This window comes from Oryx dammah, unplaced genomic scaffold (genome assembly GCF_014754425.2).
Source record: "Oryx dammah isolate SB20612 unplaced genomic scaffold, SCBI_Odam_1.1 HiC_scaffold_27, whole genome shotgun sequence".
NCBI classification, from domain to species: Eukaryota; Metazoa; Chordata; class Mammalia; order Artiodactyla; family Bovidae; genus Oryx; species Oryx dammah.
This window is the reverse complement of record NW_024070211.1, coordinates 98,270,354-98,295,644: the sequence shown is the minus strand read 5'-3', so window position 1 is coordinate 98,295,644 and position 25,291 is coordinate 98,270,354. Positions and strand designations below refer to the sequence as shown.

Here is a 25,291-nt window from a genome sequence, read left to right as displayed (position 1 = left end):
ATAGTAACTATCTCATAGGATTGCTGTGAGGAAAAGATGAATTGCTACAGATAAAGCAATTACAAAAGTGCCCACCATATGAAAGGATGTGTGTTAGCCATGCATGGTTGCTATATTCAGGCAGTTTTACTTTCCTTGTAAGGCCATAAGGTCTTGGCAGTCCCTGCACCTATTAAGACATGTTTTGCACGTAGTAGGTGGTCATAAATGCTTCTTGAATGAACAGAGGAAACATCACTTCTTATACAAAAACTTCAAGTTAAATGAGAATACTTGGTCATGTTACAATTTTCCTGATCTTTTAAATGATTAAAACTCTGAGTCGTTTTTAGGTCTCATCCATACTGAAATTTTACTATCCATTCCATTTTGTGAATTGATACCAAATTTTAAGGCTCTATTTTATGTGCCATTAACAAAGTAGTCTAACTCTGCAATTTTGCAAAAATTAGCCTTTGTAAGGGGGATTGAGAATGACTTCTCTTTTCACCTTTGTTTTTCTGAGGCCAAAGAGATACTATCACCTATAATCCCTCTGCGGTAACCTCTATGCTGCATTCAACAGCTGCCCTCTTCTGTTCCTTATATCTCTCTGGTTTTCCTCTCATCTGCTGTCTTCCTTCTCAGCCTCTTCTGCCCATAGGTCCTTCTGGGGGTGCAAAGGGCTATACTGGTCCCTGCCTCTATCTTTGCACTCTTCCTGGATGGTATCCTTCTGTTCCTTGGATTTAACACAAGGAATACAACCTGTGGACCCATGACCCCTAAATGCCTATCTTTAGGGCAACCCCTCTCAAGAACTCCAAACTCATTTATCCCAATATTACTGTATGGATATCTAATCAGACATCTCAAAGTAGACCAGCCAAAACCCTCAGTTACTCCCCTCTCCCCTCTGCCTGACCTCATCAACAGCACTTCCATGCTCCCAGCTGATCTGGTCAAAGATAAAGGCGCTGTCTTTACTTCCTCTCTTTTCATTGTCTATCATAGTCAATGAGCAAATCTTGTCAGCCTTTCCCTCTAGAACATACCCCACTCTGCCTACCTCTCTCCAGAGCCTGGTCTCAGCCACTCTCATTGTTTGCCTGGATTGATGCACAGCCTCATCTTCTTGCCTCCACTGTCCCCTACATCACAGTCAGAAACCATGCCCTCTCCTGTGATTAAAACCCTGCTTCCCATGGCACTTGGCATGTGGTACAGACTCTTTCCTGTGATTTAAAAAATCTGACATAACCTGGCACCACTCTGCACCTTGCACATTAAGCTCCAGCCTTGAGCCGTCCCTGCCCCAGTCTTTACACTCCTTGTTTCCTTGGCTTAGAGTGTGTCCTCCTCACCTCCCTCACAGGCCCTCATGTGAGCAGCTTCTGCAGTATTTCAGATGCAGGCTGAAACTTTACCTCCTATGAGAGACCACCTGACCTTCAAAGTACCCAGCTAGTAACTCTTGCTGCTAAGTCGCTTCAGTCGTGTCCGACTCTGAGACCCCATAGACGGCAGCCCACTAGGCTCCTCCATCCCTGGGATTCTCCAGGCAAGAACACTGGAGTGGGCTGCCATTTCCTTCTCCAATGCATGAAAGTGAAAAGTGAAAGTAAAGTCGTCAGTCGTGTCTGACTCTTAGCGACCCCATGGACTGCAGCCTACTAGGCTCCTCTGTCCATGGGATTTCTCAGGCAAGAGTACTGGAGCGGGGTGCCATCACCTTCTCTGTAGTAACTCTTAGGTCACCCGATTTTTTTAAATGACATCTGTTATTTTCCTATTTACCTATCTTCATCAATAGAACTTTGTTCTATCACAGCAGAGATCTAGTCTGTTTTGGTCATCACTAAATGTACACAGAAGGCATTCGCCAAATGTTAATAGCTCTGAACCACTGGGGGAGCCTGTGTGTCCTGCTCCTGGGCTTTCCCTGAAGCCCGGCAGACTGGCTGAGTGATCACAGTCTCCCCTTTCAGGTATGGAGAGAGGATGAGATGCTGACCCACGAATCAGCAGCGGCGGCCACGTGACCTGCTTGGTGATGCAGGAATCTGAGTCAGGGAGTTGGTCTGTCCTCTAAGAGCCTGACTCTTGTCACCACCACCGCCCCTGCCGGTTCTAGGCGAAGGAGCCCACACAGTTAACCATTCCAGTAGGGGAAGGGTTCAGGGGAGAAGCCTTCCTGGTGGCTCAGACGGTAAAGTGTCTGCCTGCAATGTGGGAGACCCGGGTTCAACTCCTGGGGTCGGGAAGATCCCCTGGAGAAGGAAATGGCAATCCACTCCAGCACTCTTGCCTGGAAAATCTCATGGATGGAGGAGCCTGACAGGCTACAGTTCATGGGGTTGCAAAGAGTCGGACACGACTGAGCAACTTCACTTTCACTTTCAGAGAAGCCCAGGCCCCTTCCCCTGCTCCCACAAAATCTGTTGTAGAGATGCTTAGACATCTTAGCTTAAATGTGAAAAGTGCTCACTGTGTTATCACTACATGAAGCATTCCATACAAGCTGAGTCCTCACAATTCTGAGATGGTATTATTACCCCTGTTCTAAAGATGAGGAAACCAAGGTTCAGAATGGGACAGTAAGCCAGTCTGTCTGAGGCAGAACCCTAAGGTTTGTTTCAAGTTCCCAAGAAGCCTTGGCAACCGCTGATGAGAATGACCAGCAAATAAGGAGCAATACTGTAACACTGAAAGGAGGCCTTCTGGATTTCAAATGCTAAAGATAATAACTGAAAATAGTATTGGGGTTCATTTTCATTTATTTATAAAACTCAAATCCAATGACTGTTTAAACTACACCTTTCTGCACCCTTTTAAAAGCAAAAAGGTTTCAACTATTACATTAAAAAAGTTAAAGTCACTCAGACGTGTCCAGCTCTTTGCAATTTCATGGACTATACAGTCCATGAAATTCTCTAGGCCAGAATACTGGAATGGGTAGCCTGTCCCTTCTCCAGGGGATCTTCCCAATCCAGCGATCGAACCCAGGTGTCCCGCACTGCAGGTGGATTCTTTACCAGCTGAGCCACAAGAGAAGCCCAATAAAACTGGGTAGCCTATATCTTCTCCAGCGGATTTTCCCAACCCAGGAATCGAACTGGGGTCTCCTGCATAGCAGGCAGATTCTTTACCAACTGAGCTATCAGGAAAGCCCAGATTTAAAAAGACTGACGTCTAATTAACAGGCATTGTATTAGTTTCAGGTGTACAACACAGTGATTTGACATCTGTATACACTGTGAAATGATCACCACAGTGAGCCAGTCACCACACAAAGTCAAAACCGTATTTTATTTCTTGTGATGAGAACTTTTAAGATTAACTTTCTTAAGTCTCTTTCAACGTTACAACACAATATTGTTGACTATAGTCACCAGTTACTCCTTGGAAGAAAAGTTATGACCAACCTAGATAGCATATTCAAAAGCAGAGACATTACTTTGCCAACTAAGGTCCATCTAGTTAAGGCTATGGTTTTTCCAGTAGTCATGTATGGATGTGAGAGTTGGACTGTGAAGAAGGCTGAGCACTGAAGAATTGATGCTTTTGAACTGTGGTGTTGGAGAAGACTCTTGAGAGTCCCTTGGACTGCAAGGAGATCCAACCAGTCCATTCTGAAGGAGATCAGCCCTGGGATTTCTTTGGAAGGAATGATGCTGAAGCTGAAACTCCAGTACTTTGGCCACTTCATGAGAAGAGCTGCCTCATTGGAAAAGACTCTGATGCTGGGAGGGATTGGGGGCAGGAGGAGAAGGGGACAACAGAGGATGAGATGGCTGGATGGCATCACTGACTCGATGGACGTGAGTCTCAGTGAACTCTGGGAGATGGTGATGGACAGGGAGGCCTGGCGTGCTGCGATTCATGGGGTCACAAAGAATCGGACATGACTGAGCGACTGAACTGATAGTCACCAGTCACCGGGCTTCCCTGATGGCTCAGATGCTGAAGAATCCACCTGCAATCTGCCTGCACATTAATGTTCAATCCCTGGGTTGGGGGGATCCCCTGTCCTAAGACATGGCAACCCACTCCAGTATTCTTGCCTGGAGAATGCCCATGGGCAGCGGAGCCTGGGGAGCTACAGTCTACTGGGTCGCAAAGAGTTGGACACGACTGAGTGACTATGCACAGCACCCACAGCACATAGCTACCAAGGTGTACACTGTATCTTCATGACTTATTTATTTTACAGCTCAAAGTTTATACCTCCATATTTTGAATTTAAACAAACACCAGGCTACAAACACATTAGCAATCAGAATGTAATAACCAGAAAAATGCTGTTAAAGTGTAAAACACTGGAATTTTGGCAGTAACGTTTCAGACTGAAAGGTTTTTTTTTGACTAGTCTATAGAAGAGTCATTTACAAGATAATGTCTTTCAAGCCACTAGTCTGTGCTCATAATGTTTTCCTCACAAAGTCTAGTGGCTTAAATTTTTAAACAAACTTGGAAACTTACATAGATATTAATAAAAGTGAAGTAAATCATCCTAAAATCAACTTAGCTATGACACATATTATTTAATCAGACAATCGGAAAGAAGAAATAAAATATCTACCTCAAGCAACCTGTTGTATTACGCAGAACGAGTGAAGTCTGAAATTTAATTTTATGATCATCATCAAAAGAAGAGTTATTCCATCCAGAATGTGGAACGATCACAGTGTTTGTCAGGGTCGAGAGAGCATCTCGGATGATTGTCATCTTTACAGCATCACATGAGGATAAATTCCATAGAACTCCTAAAGAAGGCAGATTTTAAAATCAAATCATCAATTAGAAATCCTGCAGTTTTAAAATGAAATGAACATATTAGCATTAGTTGATGGGAACTCAGTCTGTTCCAAACCTAATCTATGGCCTGAATTTACACCTGGGCTGGGGCTGGACCTCTAATAAACGTTGCATGAACATATATGAGTTTCTGGTACATCACTGAGTCATCCTTAGGCAAGATGACTGGTTTTGCAAAGCAAAGCAGAGTTACTCCATGAGGAGGATGGGCACAATCTAATCAAAGATCACAAATATGATGCGTCTGTGATGGTTGTAAAAATGAGGTTCCTGTATTGTCTCGTACATTTAATGTTCTCTGTGACAAGCCATTTTTACAATTTAGTACTTGAAAAGAACTTCTCTGTCTCAAAAGACCTACACTTCATCACACTTCCTTTTCTTACCTTTGCTAGTGGGAAGCTCAAGCATAAATATTATGTGTGCAGTGATTTACTGGCACAAAGAATGGTTACACATTTGCTACGTCTCCCTTATTTAGAAAAGGTTTAAACATTTCTGTTTCCATGTTAAGAGTGTTTTTAGTATGTGCAAATTACTACCATTCCTTTTTGGATACAGGCAAGATACTAACAATAAATTAAAAGCTGCTGATACTGTAATTCATATCAAGATTCCAAGGACAACAGACCCTAAAGGTAGCTTATTAGAGTGTTACTTGAATTACAAACATACTTGAAGGTCTTTATTTCTGTGTCAACCATAAGAGGGTTATTCTTGTAGCACGCATATTTTCTAATAATTGCTCTTTAGAAATTAGAGAAATTTCAAGATTATACCTACTCTAATTTTTACATCAATGCATTTTCCTAAGTAAGAAGGAAGGGGATGGAGGAGAAGTGGTGCAGCTGGTTCCTCTGCACTGAAGTCCTCAGAACCCTACACTCCTGATGTATCCTTGGCAAGGATCCTTGCTTTCATCAGTACAGTGCTTTAGAATTATCAGCACACAAAATGTTCGAGGCCCTGTGGAGTGGACAGAGTTGGCAAAATCTGCCCATGTCCATGGAAGCACGTCAGGCTTGTGAATGTGACTAAAGAGTGTCAGGCCAGACTGAAAGCTGCTGCTCTGGGTCTGGTGACCAAGAGGCCAGCCTAGAAACTGCACCGCCTCCCCTGGGCCTGACAAAATCGCAGGGCCCTTTAAAAGGAGGGAGGCAGGAGAGAACTGACAGGAGCTTGCTTTCTTTCTTTATGAAGGGAGGAGGAGGGGTATAGGCCAAGGCCAGAACCAAAGAGAACACTCTGTGGACCGGGAGGACCATCATCCCCCGTGTCTGCCCTGACCCACCCTCACGGCTGTCGCCGGTCAGTGATGGAGGCAGATGCGGGGTCCTGGCTGCTCTCTGCTCTCACTTGGCTTTGACTTCTGGGCCTTGCTGACTGGGTTTCCTTTCTTCCCCCAAGACACTCTTTCACCCTTTCTCTGCTCCTACCCTTTGGGGTGGGACAACCCACCATAAGCACAGCTTTTCAAAACCTCAGCCTTAGCGGTGACCCACCTCGTTAGGCTCGGACTCGAGGGAGATTTGGACAGTCCAGAATCACGGAAAGGAAAGACCCTGCTTTGTCTCTTAGAGCTTGTCCTGTCCACCATGATAGACCTTGGCTTCCGTAATTATTTTGTGGCAGACGCACACGGCAGGCACTCACAAAATGAACTTCAACTCCACAGGCGGCCTTACTTCTCTATGGATTCTGAGGGTTCTGCTGGGCTCCCGGGGAAGCCAGGGGAGGGGTGCGTGGAGAATTGGGGGCAGGGCTCTAGATCCTACCCCAGTTCACCCAGAGTGGCTCCAGCCTCTTTTCTCAATACTGGGCTTCACTTGTGTGTTGCTGTTTGGAAAACTGGGTTTTGGGTCTAAAAGACATTTTAAAAGGGCTGTATTAGGGGAAAAATATCTGAGGATGGATGACCACAGAACAGACCTTGGGAGCTAAGAGTGAAAAACGAGTCACTGAAGGTTGGCTCTGACCTAGATGATAGGTGAGCTGAGAGAAGACAACAGGTTGAGGTGCAGAAGGGATGGTGACAGCAGCTGCCACAAATAGGGCTCTACGATTTCCTGCCAGCCATGTCGGCCTCACCGCCCAGGGCGCCGAGGAGGCCTGTATCCGGGGCAGCGTGTGGCCCAGAGGCTGTGGTGGCGAAGGTCGTTTCCCAACCTCCCCTGCTGACAATTTTATATCTTGTGATTCCTAAGGCCATAGAGAAATTTTTCTTTCTGTGAAATCATTTCACAGTCCTCTCTACAGAATTCTACACATGGGGGAGAGCTGCATTTTCCAATAAGCTACCTTCTACTTCACAGAATAAATGCATTCCAGTAAAATCCACTTAAGGCAAGGTTTATGGAAAAGTCTATCATATTGTAGGCTATGGGTATAAAATGAGATATATCTATACAGAAAAGTAAACAGTGTTGTCACAAACTTCAGGTGAAACCGTGACTAAGAAGAGGGCTGGTTCTTAGCACACTTATCTTGAAGTTGATGCCTAGAGGTTCTCTGATCGCTGGCAGAAAAGCTTGTTTCTCATGGTTCCCGCCTCCACTCCTGGCCCCTTCTAAGATCTACTCCGGCAAAGGATAGTTAACAGGTTTGTAGAGTGGCCTGATTTTCTGTCCCGGAATGAGAATTTTGTCTGGATCTTTCTGTTCCTTGTCCAGCATTTAGAATGATCAGTGAAGTTATACGTCATTTCACAGTCTACTACCAGCCATTTCATCTACTTGGGACTAGACAGCAGAACGTTCACAAATCAACATCAACAACAGTAACTTGGCCGTTTTACTGTGGTCTTACTCTTTGCCAGGCACAGTGTGCTTTACACACAATACCTTAAAGAGTCAAGATACACAAAATAAACTCTCCGTTTAATGATTTGGTGGGCTTGAAATTCCACATGTTGACTTTTTATAGTATGATGAGCATTTATCTTTTCTAAATCTAACATTAATTTAAATTTCATTAGGCAAGCATAGTAGGTAAGAAATACTCTTTCATTCTTTTATATGTCTGGTTACACTTATGCAGGGCACACAGTAGGAGCTCAGGAATATATGTTAATGGATCCACTTTTGTTTTTAGATTTCTGTTTTACTGCTTGCCTGTCAGATTTAGTTCCCAAGTATTCCTTCTTTTTCATTTCTTTTCTGAATGTTCTGAGAGTATCCTTTCACGTCTGTAACTATAGGGAGAGGGTCAGAACAGTGGTGTGGATCTTCAAGGGAATTCGCCAGCATAGTTTTGCTTATTTTTCATCTGAAGACCTAAATGGACAGCTGCTGAAACCAGCACCCTAGTTATGGGGCTAGGGGAAGCACATTGCTGATCCATCTCCTAGCACCAGAAGTTACACCAAAATGCCTGGATCCCCATCCCTCAAACTGCAAAACTGCAGGGTCAGTGTTTCCCAAATATAAAATGTGAAATTATTTAGAGGTATGTAATCCTTCTGTAGATGTATAGAGCAGCAGAGTAGGCTATCTTTTGGTCAACTTGGATGACTCATAAGACCAGTTTGCCATAGAAATTGAGGCTTCCTCTTCTGCAACTTCAAAAAATGTTCAAAATTATTCTTAATCAGAAAAAAGGAAGGATTCTATTTTTGATATGCTTGTGGCATCCACACAAAGGCAGCTTTCTGATCCCACACTAAGGGTTACATTATACTTCCAATCATGCACTTTCCCATATAACACTGAAAACTACCTTTGGTATGGATTTAACTCGCCATTCTGAACATCAGAGCAAGTTCTAAGACACTAGTTTTTCTTCCCCACTTTCTATTTAAAAAATAAAGGTTATAGAAAGCTAAAGTAACCAGTTCTGATCAACCAATATTAGATGAAGAAGGTTCAATTAAACTTAAAAGCCTTAGCTATGGAATGATTAATCTGACTTTTCTACTCGAAGTAAAAAGCACCAGTCTTAAGACCGACTAATAATACCTGTGTGCACCCACATCACTAAAGTAGTAATAAAATAATATTCTTTCCACTTAGTCTGTCTAGGGCTTCATTTAATGGGTCAGGGAGAATGTTCCTAGAGCAATAAGTAATGAATAGAAAATACACTAACTCCCACACGCAGTGAGACTGATAAGAAATAGAGAGCTTTAGGATTAGCATTCTCCATCAACATGATAAACCTCCAGCTCCAACATCCTAATGCAGAATGTGCTTCAGAGATATCCAGCATGTTGACTTTTTACAGTATGATGAGCATTTTTTCTAAATTTAATATTAATTTAAATTTCATTAGGCAAGCATAGTGGTAAGAAATACGCTTTCATTCTTTTATATGTCTGGTTACACTTATGCAGAGCACACAATAAAAGAAAGTTAAAAATGAACTATAATTCAGCTTAGGAAATGTGAGGTTTTTATTCAAAATAATTAGTTTTTTTTTGTTGTGAGAACTATGAACATGCATAAACAATTTAGAATATGTTAGGGAATTTCATGCCTCCTATTGAAGAAAACGCTGCTTATTCTCTACCACAGAAAAAGTACATGTAATTAAGAGTAACCAGTAACCACAATGAAATACTGCCATAAGAGATGAAAGCTCATTTTTCCCACAAAGTATGAAGAAAGTAATTAGAATACCATTTCACATAAATCCTTGGCTGCAGAATTTTGAAAAAGCTCACATTTAAAACTAGTTTTATAGCTATTCAAAGAGCCAAGTGCTAATTTTATAGTTAAATTAGAAACTGATTTTACCTGATTAATTAAAATAATAGCACCATTTGAAAAACGTATTTCTTAAAGGATATTAGAAAACCAAACATCATTTGGAAAATGCTATTTTTCAAGTAGCATAAATACATAACAGCCTATGCAATTTTTTTCTGATATGAAATAAACCTAAGCCCATTCATTTTTATATAGTATTCATGTTGCTTCCTAGTTATCAAAAAATGGAACAACAAAACAAAAAACCCAACACCGAACAACACAAGAGTTCATGGACACTGCAAAAAAGAAAGAAAAATAAAACAGCCAAAAAAGTACCAGTGCACTTCAGGTATCACTACTGACCATCCCCTGCATTTTCCTTCATAAGCTGGCCTCATGCTCAGTGTTTGTTCTTGTTTTAGTTATGCTCTTTCACGAGATATCCACCAGGCACCCAAGCCATAGGGGTGTGAAGAGTGTTAACTCAGAGGAGGGACAGTAAGGTCTTGGCCCCATGGTTCTCTGCCCAGAGCAAGCATCATGACAAGTCAGGTCATGTTTCAGTTCTCTGGGGGTCAGAACACTGTGTGGTATAGATGTTCATGCCCGGCCCCCCACCAGCTATTCTGCATCCATGGGCTCCGTGGAACAGGCTGCAGTTGTGTATCCCCACCCTGCAAGCATCTTTGAAAAAGAGGGGTAGAAATATTAGACTATTGAGCATGCAAAGTACAGGTAGTCCAAACTGAGATGTGCTGAGTGTAAAATATGCACCTGATTATGAAGACCTGGTGTGAAACAACTGAGTGTAGAACACCTTACTAATAGCTTTCGTGCTGCTTACAAGTTGAAGTGGTATTTTGGAACTGTTGGGTCAAACAAATTATATTATTAAAATAAACATGTTTCTTTTCCGTTGTAATGTGGCTACTAGGAAGTTCATAACACGTGCACTGCATTTATACTTTGGAAAAGTGCTGGTAGGGGTGCTTTTACAGCAGACACTAAAGGAAACACATAGGCGGGCCCTTGGCTCCCAGGAGGCCTTGACACACAGAGTTACAGCACCAGGCAGCGGTGACCGAGGAGTCACCAGCAGGAAGAGCAGCAAGGCCAGCTGGCATACGGTCTGTGTCAGACACTCCACGGCAACCCGAAGTGGCAGGTGCTGTGCTTATCACTGAGGAGCTGGTGCTGGTGAGGGGCACTTGCCAGGGGTCAGAGAGCAAGAAGGAAACAAGTCGATCAGACTCTGGAGCCCACACTCGCTCCCAATACCAGGTCGCCTCTCCCTGGATGTTCACTGAGCAGGTGAAGCTCCACCTTGGTGTGGAACTGGAGACCATGGCATGCATGCAGGAGTGTGAAAGGTAGAGGCCAGGCGGAAGTGGGCTTGGGGTGCTCTTCCCTCTGAGAGGGGCAGGAATGGGGGAACCTTGAGGCTGGGGTTGGCCCAGAAGGGAAGGTGAGCTCAGGGTCTGTAGATTTGGCTGGCAGGTGGGGAGGTGTGGACTGTAAGGCCAGGGGTCATCCCAGGAGGGGACAGGACACTGAGGGACCAGGAGGGGCAGAGCCTGTGTCCAAGGACAGTACTTCAGGGAACACGTGATGAGGACCTGAAGGAGTGTGGAGGGGACGGGAAGAGGGAGGGAGGATGCTTGTGATGAGAGTTTGGAGCCTGATATAAGCTGAGGGTGATGTCAAAGATGAGTCAATAATTCAGCTCATGTGTGAGACTACGGTTCAGTTGACAGAGACGAGGAAATCACAGGGGGAGTGGGAAAAAATAGTGTGAGCAGTACTTGCTATTTGTGGCTTCAGGTAAATGTCTCAAACTTTCCACTAGGACGGGAATGCTGTGAATAAATTATGACACTGAGACAGAAATGAAATAATGGGAAAGCAATTATTATGAGAGTGTCTTTAATTATAGTAATAGCTTTCTCTGGAGAAATTCCCAGGAAAACAAGTCATGGTGGGATAATCATCTCCAGGGTTCCCAAGAAGAGACCATCTCAACAGATTCCTAAGACATGTGTGAAGTGAAGTCGCTTAGCTGTGTCCGACTCTTTGTGACCCCATGGACTGTAGCCTATCAGGTTCCTCCGTCCATGGGATTTTCCAGGCAACAGTGCTGGAGTGGATTGCCATTTCTTTCTCCAGGGGCTCTTCCTAACCCAGGAATCGAACCTGGGTCTCCTGCATTGCAGGCAGATGCTTTACTGTCTGAGCCACCAACTGTAACTCAACTGTAAAACGTGTGGTGACCCTCAAACTAGCTGAATGTGCAGTCCTGGGCCTGGCTTACACTCCTACCTCCTGGCTTTCTTCTTCCTGTGCCTCCGCTGACAGCCTAGGCTTTGCTACACTCATTGCTGGTTGGCACAGTGGCATCCTAGGTGGGGAGCAGTGCAGCTGCCTCGAGAGCTGGGTCCCACAGGGAGGCCTGGCCCAGCCAGCCTGCGGGGCTTGCTTTGTGACCCTGGTTGCTCCGAGATTTCCTGCTCAGCTAACACATACTCCATACCAGGCATGGGAAGGCTAACTCGGACCCTGCTGTGGTCATGGTGGTCAGGACCTCTGGTTCCCATCACAGTGAATGATGGCTCAGATGCTGCACACAGTGTGGTCCCAGCCTGAATATTCAATTGGAAGGGGACTACTCTGGCTGTTTAAATTTTCCCCAGCCAAAGGACCCAAATGATTAATCTTTATCTGTATAGAGTCTTTAAAGAACGTCAGGGTTAGCCTTTGTTTCTGTGATTTTTCAGATACAAAGGTGGATCACAGCATCTTTAAAAAGATCTATCAATTTCTAAAGCTCCATTTACAGACCCACATTTGCATTTCATCATATTCTTTCTTACCTAGGTAACCTCCCAACTTCAGAGGCAGGTTGAGAAGATTAATGACATCACGTAGGGATACAGTCTTATGCACCCTGGAAAGGCATTTCCTCTGAAAATAAATCAGCTTACAATTCAGAATTGCTGACCAAGAATGGCCCGTAAGGCACATAAAGGATGATTGCTTTTGCTGGGGGGCAGTTTATAGAAGTGAACAGGTCACATGAAGGGAAATCCTTCTAAAAGAAGTATCCTCAGGTCACTTCAGGCGCAGAGTTAGGCATTTACACTATCACAGAGATGGCCCTAGGAAAAAGTTCCTGCAGTCGTAGGTTCCACAGCTGACTTCTCTGTGTTCCAGAATGTACTTATGCATTTGTAATGGCACTAAGCTTCTACCGAGTCATCTGGTCCAAGCAGAGCAGCTTAGAGGCAGAAGGGCCTCCAGTCCTAGGTCTTAAGAGATCAGAAAGACTCCGAAACTGCAAAAGACCCGAGAAACATGGGTGGGGTCTTCTGGGCATCATTTTTGGGTATTTCGTCATGTGCTCTCATCCTTCTCACACTAACACGCTGGCTAGTTTACTGACAGTGTCATTAACGGGGCCTGGCTCATGCTGAGATACCCCACCCAGGCCAATGGCTGACCACTTGAACTCTACAGGAGACTCTTGAGTCTCCCCACTTGACTGCCTCATGCTGCTTGGTGTTCAGAAGCCTACGCGCTAAACAGAATGTCACATTCCATTTCCAAGGGCAAATCTTTTCATACTCAGGATGCAAATCTTGAAATACAAGGCTAAGATCACATTTCACATGTTGAAATGTGATCTACCTGATCATTAGTTTGATGTAGTCATGCTAGTGACTAAGTTCAAAAATATTTCTCTATACATCTGGGTGAAATTCAGACAGTAAAGGAGATATGGGATTTTTTTTTTCCTTCTTGGTGGTAATTTGAAAGATTAAGGGAAATGAGAGGTGAAAATGGGCTTTTGCACCCTCCCCCAGACTTGGGGGATGGGCTGGGGCAGGCAGAGGCAGGGAGGAAACAGTTCCAACCTGCAAGCCAGGGAAGCCAACCTCTCTGCACCCTAGTTTCTTATGCTGAAATCCCAGGGGCAGAATAGATTTCTTTACGGCCCTTTCCAGCACAAAGTTCTGTGACTTTGAATTAGCAGTTGTTGCTTTTATCAAGCTATTTTTGTCTTGCTACCAATGAAACTTTTGTCATTTTATTTCTCATTACTGGTTTTTATGGTTTGAAATGTTCAGTTAAGAAGAGAATGCATTTAATAATAAAATGCTATTATTTTATAAAGTGGGCCAAGTGGTAAGGACTCTACCGACTTGTGCGGAGAATTGGGGGGCGATGCTGCTTGATTTCTGAAAACTACCCATGCGGCTCCGAACAGCTCTAGGGGCCCACAAAAAGCATAGCAGTAGCAGGCCAACTCCTCTCTGGATCAGAGAATAAATGACTGTTTTGAAGGCACATTAATTAGGCCAAGGGGACATCTTTAGCAATTGTTTCATCCTGTAATGGCAAGCAACCGTCCAAAAGGCTGAATCCATGTCCATTAAGCTCTGGCTCTTTATAAGATGTCCTGCTGTTTGCTAAACTTTAGCCTGGCCCATCTACTCTTCCTCGGTGCACAGCTATCATTTTCTTATTAATTTACTAATTAGAAATATGGAGCTGATGATCAGGAAAGGAATATGCGTAATTTCACGTTCTTCACAGTGTCTGGAATCCATTGTTGACATCCAAAAATTTTAAAATAAACAGTGTGGAAATATTTTATTTAGCCATATGGATGAATAATCACTTGCTAAATTGGAAGGAATGTGAATACGGCAGTCATTTAAACAAAGTCCATTATTATCCAAAGGCTACTTTTGGGTATTTAACACCAGTGTTAATGGGGGTAAGAGAAGTGTTATAATTTTGGGACATCTGGTGCATTAAAAGGCAGGCCTCCAGATTCCACGCAATATCTTCAATTTCTATAGTTTTAAAAAATGATACTTTCAGGATGCTCGATAACTTGAAGCTGACATATCCTGGCTTAGAAACACTAATTATCCTGAACAAGTAAATTCAACATATTTTTCCTAGTGACAAGATGATCCCACTTTTCATCCATAGCCTGTGACCTAGTAGATGTTCATGTTACAACCCAACCGGGGGAAAACCATACTTCATGCAGCTTTCAGGTTTAAGCACAATAAAGGCAAAAACTATCTTTGTAATACAAACCTCACCTACACATATCAGCAGTTACTGGAAGAAAAGCTCATTAGGTTTCAACCTGGAAAATGTTCAACACAATGAAGAAAACACAGAATCATGTTACATATTAGAGAACTATTTTAATTAACAATGGCAGCCAAACTCTCCTGGGAAAATACACTTGGCCAAAAGTATTTTTTCCTTTTTTCCCCTGAAAATAAAGATGTGGCCCAAAATGTCGGCCCTGGATAGTTATTATATTTAAAGCAAAGGCGAGACATCTTTTTAAAAGAATAGCTAAAACTTCTTCACTGAAGTGTGTTAAGAATGCCAAACTGAAATAAAAGGAACTAGAAAAAAGGGCTTTGGATTAATAACTAGGTTGAATTACTTAATATTAAGAACAACAGAACAAGGGGATACCAATTTTCAAGTGATACAATATTTTGAACATGACAGTTGCATTGTGCTTTAACATTTCATGATCCAAAGTTGACTATAACTTAAGTGAAGAACACTTAGGCTATACCTACGAAGACCAAGCATCATGCAAGGTTGGCCAGGGTCAGAGTGTTTTGCGGAGACTCTGGCAGAACATTAGTATGTGGAGGGTATCTTCTAGGAGATGGGCAGGTGACAGGGAGTGCGGGGTGACGCAGTCACATAGCTCACCCTACAAGCCAAGTCTGGAGCAGATGTGCTGCAGTGAAAATGGTTCAGACTGGAACATGCTTTCCCAGTCAGGAGCAGTCTGGAAGGCTGGATTTGGGGCTATGTGTGTGCACGCTTAGTCATGTCCGACTGCAACCTCATGCACTGTAGCCACCAGGCTCCCCTTGTCCATGGAATTTTCCAGGCAAGAATACTGGAGTGGCTATTCTTAGGCAAAATGAGCTTCCGAGGGCTTCTCTTCCTTGCCTCTCCAGTCGTACTTAATGTTTTCTTGGTGCTTTCTGGACAACCCTGCTGCTCAGTCTTAATGACTGAGTAATGACAAAGTAGTGACTTCCCTGTCCCTGTGGGTTCAAGCAAATGGTGGACGGCTTGCATACCAGGGAAGCCACCCAGGGGCTCCAGGCATTAGACGGCTGATGGGCAAAATGAATTTTGAGGTCCTCTCCAATCTTGTGATTCTATCATTTAGAGACAGTTTATGAGTATTTGACTTGAGGAATAGTTAATGAAAGGGCAGAAGGATCTCTAGATGTTGTCACTCTCTAAAACATATCAGGGATTAGTTGCTCTTAAAACACTACTGAGGATGTCCATGGTGGTTCCAGGGGTTAAGAATCTACCTGTCAATGCAGGGGACATGGGTTCAATCCCTGGTCCAGAAAGATTCCACATGCCATGGGGCAACTAAGTCCATGTGCAGAACTTGAGCTCTGCAACAAGAAAATCCACTGCAACGAGAAGCCTTTTGCACCACAACTAGAGTAGCCCCCACTCACTGCAACTGGAGAAAGCCCATGCACCACCATGAAGACCCAGCACAGCTAAAAATATGAATAAATAAATAAATAAAATTTAAAATAACAACAAACCACTACTGATAATTAAAGTTGGTACTACTAAATTCTGGAATTGAGAAATGTGAATAAATTTTTCTTGTCTCCATAAACCTTAACCTACAAATAAATGTATAAATATAATACACATACACTGCCAAGTAACTGCTCAATTTATACTATGACTTGGTAGTTTCATATTAGGTAGATAATGTTTATATACAAATCAAACTTGGGCTAACATATAGCATTTTGAAACTGGAAACTCAATTCTGTAAGTTCTCTGGTCCAGCTCCTTTCTATATTGTCATCTCTGTGACCTGTTTACACACTGGCTACTCCCATTCCAAAGCAAAGCCTACTTTTGCAAAAATTATTTCATAAGCAATCTATCCACACACCAGCATAAATTGTTACAGGTACAAGTACAGAGTTATAAAACAGTTGTTAATATTCCCTATCCTATAACTATGGCCAAAAAATACTTCTAAAATAGGCTAAAAGCTACTGGCAGCTGTTTCTAAGACAGAAATATCAGAGGTTGTTGCTAGTTTTATATTGGAACTGATACAATCTATTAGGGAAATAGCTTTTTGAATTGGGAAAACTCATATCCTCCTTTCAAGGTCAAGGTCCAAGTCTTAAAATATCTTGTGTTCTCAGCAACTAGTACTGTTCCCAAATAGAAATGATGAAATATGTAGTAAAGCAGCTAAATTAGCACTCCCATCCAGAGCATGCACCAGGTAAATTAGCACATAAAAGCCCTTAGAAGTACAGTCTGGCTCTACTTCAAATAAATTTGATTTATTCTAAAATGAAAAAGAAATCACCAAACTTTCATGCACTTTACTTCTTGTTTATCACTAAATCATAACAAATTTCTTGAGCTCAGTTCAGGAAAGACACTGTAACAATTCCTCCCAAGGATAAAACTTCAGAAACAAAAAAGCTGCCAAGACTCCTTCCTGTGAGAAATTATGACAGAAGAGAAAAAAGCTGCACATTATGGATGCTAAGGACCAAGCCATGATAAATCTGCCTAGTTAATCCAAAGAGAACCAGATCTAGTAGACGCTGTGTTTCCAAGGTCAGGTTGACCTTGGATTGCCCCTGGTCCCTCAGGGAGCCTGCACACATCATTCGGTAGCCTTGCTGGCTGCACAGGTGTGTTACTGGGAGAAAACATCGAACATTCACATATATGTTCAAACTGATAGGAAAGAAATATCATATAAGGAAAGAAAAAACTCATATACTGCAAATAACACCATCTTCTCTATGCCTCCCTAAGAGGGAGCTTAAGATAAATTTTGGGGTGTAATCACAGTGACTGTCCTAACTTCTTAAATGGTATGTCTACAATCTTTTCTTCTTAATTCTATTTCTTGTTCTAATTTTCAATTCATACACACACACAATACATAGTATGTAAATACAAATAAATTAGTTTTTTGGTGTGAGAGGGTTTGATGTTTTAAGAACATTTTATAAAGAGGAAGTACATACGCCTAAATCAATATGTAATTTAGATGTGTTAAAGCATTAATATTCAAACTACATTAGGGCAAGCAATCCATTTTGGAGTTTAAGATTATACATAACGTGGATTCTACTTTTAGTACATAATTTTCATACTTTATTTGAATACAGGGTATTTACTTTGAACATTAATATCTTACAAGAAAGCTGATTCCCCTTGACTAAATATTAGATTCAAGATGGTTTATTATTAATATATTCCTAAGTGTGACTGAATAAGAGCTGACAGAACCTTAAGCTCTGATTTAACAGTGGAAGCCACTGGGGAATGGGTTTAATTTTGAAAAAAAATGTTGTTAAAATTTTTTAAGTTAACTATTTCAAGCATGAAAAATAGCAAAGCAACTATAAAACAAACACCCAGATGTCTATTACCCTTAGTTTTGTTAAATGAAATTGAATTCTGAACAATATGGGTTTGAAATGGATCCACTAATAATGTGGCTTTTTTTTTTAATAGTAAAAACTACAGAACTGTACAACTGGTGGTTGGTCAGATCCATGGATGTAGAACTGTCGATATGGAGGAACTACATATGTGGAGGGCTGACTGTAAGCTACACACAGAGTTTTGATTGCACAGGGGATCAGTGCCTCCAAACCTCAGGTTATCCAAGGATCAGCTGCATTAACATTTTATCTTATTTGTTTTAGATTTCTCTTTCTTTTTAAAGAAATGGAGCTGGATTTTACTCCCCAATCCCTTTTTCTCCACCTGAGCCCTGTATACATAACCAACTATCCTGAATCTTTTATCATTTTAATAAAAAATTTTACCTTTCTTGCGTGTGTCTCTATCAAAAAATAAATTATAGCCTCAACCTGCACACTTTAACACTTATACTATAGTATCATACTGGGTTTATCATTCTGCAAACAGTTGTAGAGATTTCTCTGTTGCTACAGATAGTGCTAATCCACTTATTTTAACCTTTCTATGTAGTTTCGCAATGGCAACCCACCCCAGTATTCTTGCCTGGAAAATCCCATGGACGAAGGAGCCTGGTAGGCTGCGGTCCATAGGGTCACTAAGAGTCGGGCACGACTGAGCGACTTTACCTTCACTTTTCACTTTAATGCATTGGAGAAGGAAACGGCAACCCACTCCAGTGTTCTTGCCTGGAGAATCCCAGGGACGGGGGAGCCTGGTGGGCTGTCATCAATGGGGTCGCACAGAGTCAGACGTGACTGAAGCGACTTAGCAGCAGCAGCAGCACGTAGTTTCGCTGTGTGAATGTACTGCCATTTATTTAACCATTTCTCTACCAATGAATGCTCAGTGTTTCCCCCTAATATTCTACTATAAATAGTGCTGTCATTTATTCATCCTCCTGCAGAATGGTTTTTTTAGCTTGACCTCAAGACAAAGCATCACTGTTTCTCTGGGTTGCTCACTCCCCAGATTTGACAATCAAGCCCTGGCCATGAAATATTTCTCTCATTGCTCCCTCTTCTTCACTGCCCACTACCAGTGAATAGTACAAGTTATTATCTCTAGACTCCTAACCTCCTCACAGCCCTCTCAGGTGCCAGGCTCCTCTACTTTAAATCAATCCCCCACCCAATTGCCTGCTGGAAGAACTCACTGAAAAGCCCAATTGGAGAAGGAAATGGCAACCCATCCAGTGTTCTTGCCTGGAGAATCCCAGGGACGGGGGAGCCTGGTGGGCTGCGTCTATGGGGTCACACAGAGTCGGACATGACTGAAGTAGCAGCAGCCGCAGCAGCAGCCATGTCATGCCCCGTAATCCCTCCCTCTGCATCTGGAACACAAGTTCCCCAAACCAGGCCTGTGTTTCTCTCTGGTCTTGTCTTCTTGCAGAATACCCCTTCTGCTGATAGCTCTGCTCCTAGATCCCATGCTGTCTCCGAGCCTCTGCCTGCGACTGGAAATATACCCTCTCTGTACCCGGCCAATGCCTCCTCAACCTTCAGGCCACCTTTGGTTTCACACTGACCAGAGAACTTCCCTCCCCATCAGCTGTGCTCCCAGTGCAACCTCTACTGAGTTCGGCACCTGCACTTTTCACTGACATTCACAGAAAACCACTTGTGCTCCACTCGAATCGGAGTGCTACATGAGGGCAGGGACTTTTATTCATTTTACATCTCCAATTACCTGGAGAAGTGTCTGAGATACTAATAGGCATTCAGACACTGGCTGAACTGAAGTGGCAGGTAGCCAATCCATTAAGTACAGTTTATTTTCATACCAAAGGAAACCAAATCTATTTAAAATGAGTAATTTCTTCAGCAATCAATGCAAAGAAATAGAGGAAAAGAACAGAATGGGAAAGACTAGAGATCTCTTCAAGAAAATTAGAGATACCATGGGAACATTTCATGCAAAGATGGGCTCGATAAAGGAGAGAAATGGTATGGACCTAACAAAAGCAGAAGATATTAAGAAGAGATGGCAAGAATACACAGAAGAACTGTACAAAAAGGATCTTCACGACCCGGATAACCACGATGGTGTGATCACTCATCTAGAGCCAGACATCCTGGAATGTGAAGTCAAATGGGCCTTAGCATCACTACCAACAAAGCTAGTGGAGGTGATGGAATTCCAGTTGAGCTGTTTCAAATCCTGAAACATGATGCTGGCTCAATATGCCAGCAAATTTGGAAAACTCAGCAGTGGCCACAGGACTGGAAAAGGTCAGTTTTCATTCCAATCCCAAAGAAAGGCAATCCCAAAGAATGCTCAAACTACCGCACAATTGCACTCATCTCACATGCTAGTAAAGTAATGCTCAAAATTCTCCAAGCTAAGCTTCAGCAATACGTGAACCGTGAACTTCCTGATATTCAAGCTGGTTTTCGAAAAGGCAGAGGAACCAGAGATCAAATTGCCAACATCCACTGGATCATTGAAAAAGCAAGAGTTCCAGAAAAACATCTATTTCTGCTTTATTGATTATGCCAAAGCCTTTGACTGTGTGGATCACAATAAACTGTGGAAAATTCTGAGATGGGAATACCAGACCACCTGACCTGCATCTTGAGAAATCTGTATGCAGGCCAGGAAGCAACAGTTAGAACTGGACATGGAACAGACTGGTTCCAAATAGGAAAAGGAGTACGTCAAGGCTGTATATTGTCACCCTGCTTATTTAACTTCTATGCAGAGTACATCATGAGAAACGCTGGACTGGAAGAAACACAAGCTGGAATCAAGACTGCCAGGAGAAATATCAATAGCCTCAGATATGCAGATGACAGCACCCTTATGGCAAAAAGTGAAGAGGAACTAAAAAGCCTCTTGATGAAAGTAAAAGAGGAGAGTGAAAAAGTTGGCTTAAAGCTCAACATTCAGAAAACGAAGCTCATGGCATCCGGTCTCAGCACACCATGGGAAACAGCTGGAGAAACAGTGGAAACAGTGTCAGAGTTTATTTTTTGGGGCTCCAAAATCACTACAGATGGTGATTGCAGCCATGAAATTAAAAGACGCTTACTCCTTGGAAGAAAAGTTATGACCAACCTAGATAGCATATTCAAAAGCAGAAACATTACTTTGCCGACTAAGGTCCGTCTAGTCAAGGCTATGGTTTTTCATGTGGTCACGTATGGATGTGAGAGTTGGACTGTGAAGAAGGCTGAGTGCCGAAGAATTGATGCTTTTGAACTGTGGTGTTGGAGAAGACTCTTGAGAGTCCCTTGGACTGCAAGGAGATCCAACCAGTCCATTCTGAAGGAGGTCAACCCTGGGATTTCTTTGGAAGGAATGATGCTAAAGCTGAAACTCCAATACTTTGGCCACCTCATGCGAAGAGTTGACTCACTGGAAAAGACTTTGATGCTGGGAGGGATTGGGGGCAGGAGGAGAAAGGGACGACCGAGGAAGAGACGGCTGGATGGCATCACTGACTCGATGGACCCAAGTCTGAGTGAACTCCAGGAGTTGGTGATGGACAAGGAGGCCTGGCGTGCTGCAATTCATGGGGTCGCAAAGAGTCGGACACAACTGAGCGACTGAACTGAACTGAACTGATGGAGTAAGTAATGAAAAACAATGTATTCAACCCTTTGTGAATAAGACATCTGTTAGCTGATACTTGCTCAATGAATGAGACTAGAAAAGACGACTCTAGCGCTGCAAGTGCCTTCTGAGTCATTAGAGTAACTTGCATGAGCCACTGTCACAGCTGTGAGCACTGTATCATCATCTGCTACCGAGACCTTCTAAAGTCCTTCGCAATGCCACCATACGTGGGCAGCGTCTAGATGGTTTTCAACACCTCCTTCAAGACAAGATCACATTTTGCACCCACCTGTGACCAGCTCCCTTACTTCTGCATCAATAGATTTTCTCAACAGTCGCAACAAGGCAGGTATTCCGCCAACATTCTTCATTGCTATTTTATTTTCATCTGTAGACTTGCCGAAAACAAGGTTTCGGAGGGCACCACAAGCATTCTTCTGAACTTCCAAAACTCGGTGGTCCAAAAGGTCAACCAGATGCTTGATTCCCCCTAACCTACACACCTAGAATGAAAAATATTAAGTAACAGACCTAAGTGACATATGGTCAATCAGAGGTCAAACAAAAGACAATAATGGAAAGATCACGGAAAACAGATAACTTCAGATCATTTCAAAAGGGTACTTTTTATTCCAAGAAACGTGCTTTATATATTTTAAGGACACTGTCTAAGATGAAGCTCTTTTCACAGGTTCATGGCTTAAAGAAGGGAAGGGAGACCCTAGCTGGATTAAGGGCCATATGCAGGTAGCACACTCACACATGAACCTCTGAACGTACACAGGGATCACGCTGTTGTTTCTGAGTGAAATGCACAAATACACAAGCACAACAAAGTTACACAGGGTTGAAGAAAACACAGGAGGGGAGTTTGACCGAAGTCACTGGCTTTCTAGAATTGTGTCTCTGGGTGACTCTCCTCTTCTAAATTTTCTTCCTATTTGTCACTTCATTAGTATATTATTATTTGGGGGCTTTATCTACAGCATCTACCTGTAGGTCTGTAACTGCATGTTGTTCTAAATTTTAAGGGATGAAAAAAATAAATGCTGCATGACACTGCAGGGGGAAAAATGGCTTAAAAATGTGAAATCCAGCCAAAACCAGTGACTCACTATTTTCAATAAAAGCCCCAAATGCTTAAAATCTGAAATAAAATATTCATATGTATTCAGAATTAGTAATGGCTATAAATCCTTTACTTAATTACGTGCTGGCACCGATCTTGACCAGAATCTCATAAAATACGTGAGCTCACAAATACATATTATAATTTGTATCTAATAGATTTACAGAAAATACTTTTAAAACTGCAGGTTAAATTGATTTTGCTTCATGTTTTATAAATAAGGTAATGAGTGGATACATGATTTGAAAAAGCTAAATGTACTTCCAGAAATATCCTCATTGCAGCTTTTCCCAAGAAATACTGAAATGTACAGTTGAGAAGTAAAAGAGTAACTGGTATCAAAACATCTCTGTTAAAGGGCCTCCAGACGCACTGGGCCATTGCTCAAGCATGCAAGCACGCAGCTGCTAAACAGAGAGGTACTGCCCCCTCCCCATTCCCCGCCTGCAGCCATGGGCACCCCAGGCCCTGGTCCTGCACCTCCATCTTCACTTTGTTGTCACCAAAGCACAGGTGCTGCAGGTAGGCCGCTGCGTTCGCCTGAACTGACGGGAACTGGTGTTGCAGCATGTGAATGACTTCAGGCAACTCAGGATCACGCCAGGCAAACTCCCTGCAAGAGAGAAACATGGCTTCAGAAAGGGGGGCCCGGGGTCCACCATAAACTGAGCAAAACATCTGTCGAAAGAAGAGAGTGGAGAGCACAATAGGACGTTACAAAAATCCTAAAAAATAAAAAATTTAAAAATATACATAAGTAATATTTTTCCACTGATGAACATATCACAGATACTTATGATCTTAAAGAAATCATGATGCACAGGAAGAATCAGGGGCACAAAGGAGGTTCTTAATATGAGTTACTTTTCCACTTTTGTTTTCCTTCTCCCGATTCTAATTTTAGGCCTTTCTGCCTCTGCAAGAAATTTGCAGGTGCGAGTGCAAGTGCACTTCAGCTAGCTGAGAAGATGTCAGGTCTGGGGAGGGAGGAAGAAGCCTGGTGGAAATACCACATGCCTGCTGGTTTATAAGAAATCTAGTATATATGGTTGCTCTTGATTATAATAAATATAAAACATGATAAATTTTTTTTCCAGTAATCCTATATCCAGAGAAAACCACTGTTTATGTTTCCTGTTGGTCTTTTTTCAACATACCAAGTGTGCACATGTGTGTGTACAGAATTGTTAAAAACTGTATTATTATTAAGTAGCATGTAATATTTCCTGAGCACCTATTCTGTGCCAGGCACTATTCCAGGCATTTTATTTATATTAATGCATTTATACTTAAAGCAGTCTTTCAGATTTGGAGGCTGAAGCAGAAGTGCTAAGCGACTTGCCTAAAGACACCTAGCTAGTCAACAGCCGAGCAACATTTGAATCCAGGCATCCGCTTTCAGGTGAGCTTTCCTGATGGCTCAGCAGTAAAGAATCTGCCTGCAATGCAGGAGATGAGAGTTCAATCCCTGGATTGGGAAGATCCCTTGGAGAAGCAAATGGCAACCCACTCCAGTATTCTTGCCTGGAGAATCCCATGGCAGTCTACGGGGTTGCAAAGAGTCAGACACGACAGAGCAAGCAAGCGATCAACTTTCAGAGTCTGTGCCCTCACCCCTGTACTAACCCCTTTCTTGTATAATGAGTATACAATCATACTAAATATACATACATATTTTCATACCATTTTTTAAAAAAAGATAATACTATATTGTCAGAATTTTCTGATGCCATTTAAATGGCTCATTATTTGGTATCCTTGTTAAATGTGATTTTATGCTTATGTTGCATAAAGATAAGTTTCTTATAAATGATTCACAATGCAACACATCTGCAAACTTTGATAACAGGATGGAGTAAACTGTTACAAACTGGTTCATCCTCTTCAAAGGGGCAGGTCATTTCATACCTGCACGCACACATTCATACCACCCATCAGTGAATTCCTACTACAAGTGCCACAGTAAGTGCTGGAGATACAAACATTGAGTAAGACATGATTTTATGTACAGGGTCATGAATGCCAAGCTAGAAAAGCTTAGTCTTAATACTCTAACATGAACTGTTACTGAGTTTATCTGTGTCAGATATTATGTCAAGAGCTTTACAGACATTATCTCACTTAGCTTGACTGTTGCCCCATGAGGTAGGCACTATCAAACAACATTAGATATAGATAGACAAGGAACCTGGCATTAGTAATTAAGAGGTGGAGTTCAGTGGTTCATGTGTGTTTCTCCCACACAGGGAAAGTTACCTGGTAGAGGTTTTGAAGCAAAGCAGAAGAGTGAGAGAATGCAATATGGTCACATTTATAAGGAAGATAACTCTGGTGGCCAAGTAGAGAATATACTAGAATTGGGAAAAATTGGTGGCAAGGAGACTATCCACCATCCCCACATTTGCCCAAAATAAAACAGGATCATCCTGATTTTTCTCTTCCTTTTATCTTTCTCATCCAATCCACCTACAAACTCTGTTAACTATCTCCAAAATATTTAATATAAATCCAACCCACCTACTCTTTCCATCTTGGCTGAACCAATAACATGCCACCTGGGCTC

The 25,291-nt window shown here is 42.4% G+C and overlaps 1 protein-coding gene, 1 long non-coding RNA gene and 1 other non-coding gene across 15 annotated transcripts in view; 1 reads left to right on the top strand and 2 right to left on the bottom strand.

Moving 5' to 3' along the window:
* Positions 1 to 25,291, bottom strand: part of PKP4 (plakophilin 4) — a 256,672-nt gene that overhangs the window by 20,221 nt on the left and 211,160 nt on the right. For all 13 annotated transcript variants that reach the window (XM_040229137.1, XM_040229141.1, XM_040229128.1 and 10 more), the window contains 3 exons: positions 23,209 to 23,341; positions 21,889 to 22,102; positions 4,562 to 4,745 (listed from right to left, as the gene is read on the bottom strand). In XM_040229137.1, the coding sequence (XP_040085071.1) occupies positions 4,562 to 4,745; positions 21,889 to 22,102; positions 23,209 to 23,341 (531 nt within the window). The remainder of the gene's footprint in view (positions 1 to 4,561; positions 4,746 to 21,888; positions 22,103 to 23,208; positions 23,342 to 25,291) is intronic.
* TRNAS-GCU lies at positions 3,074 to 3,146 on the bottom strand. The gene has a single exon. It is a non-coding gene; the product is annotated as a tRNA-Ser (tRNA).
* LOC120854827 overlaps positions 10,504 to 25,291 on the top strand; it is a 31,409-nt gene continuing 16,621 nt past the window's right edge. Inside the window, exons 1-2 of the long non-coding RNA XR_005719070.1 lie at positions 10,504 to 10,852; positions 12,354 to 12,489. This is a non-coding gene — a long non-coding RNA (uncharacterized LOC120854827). The remainder of the gene's footprint in view (positions 10,853 to 12,353; positions 12,490 to 25,291) is intronic.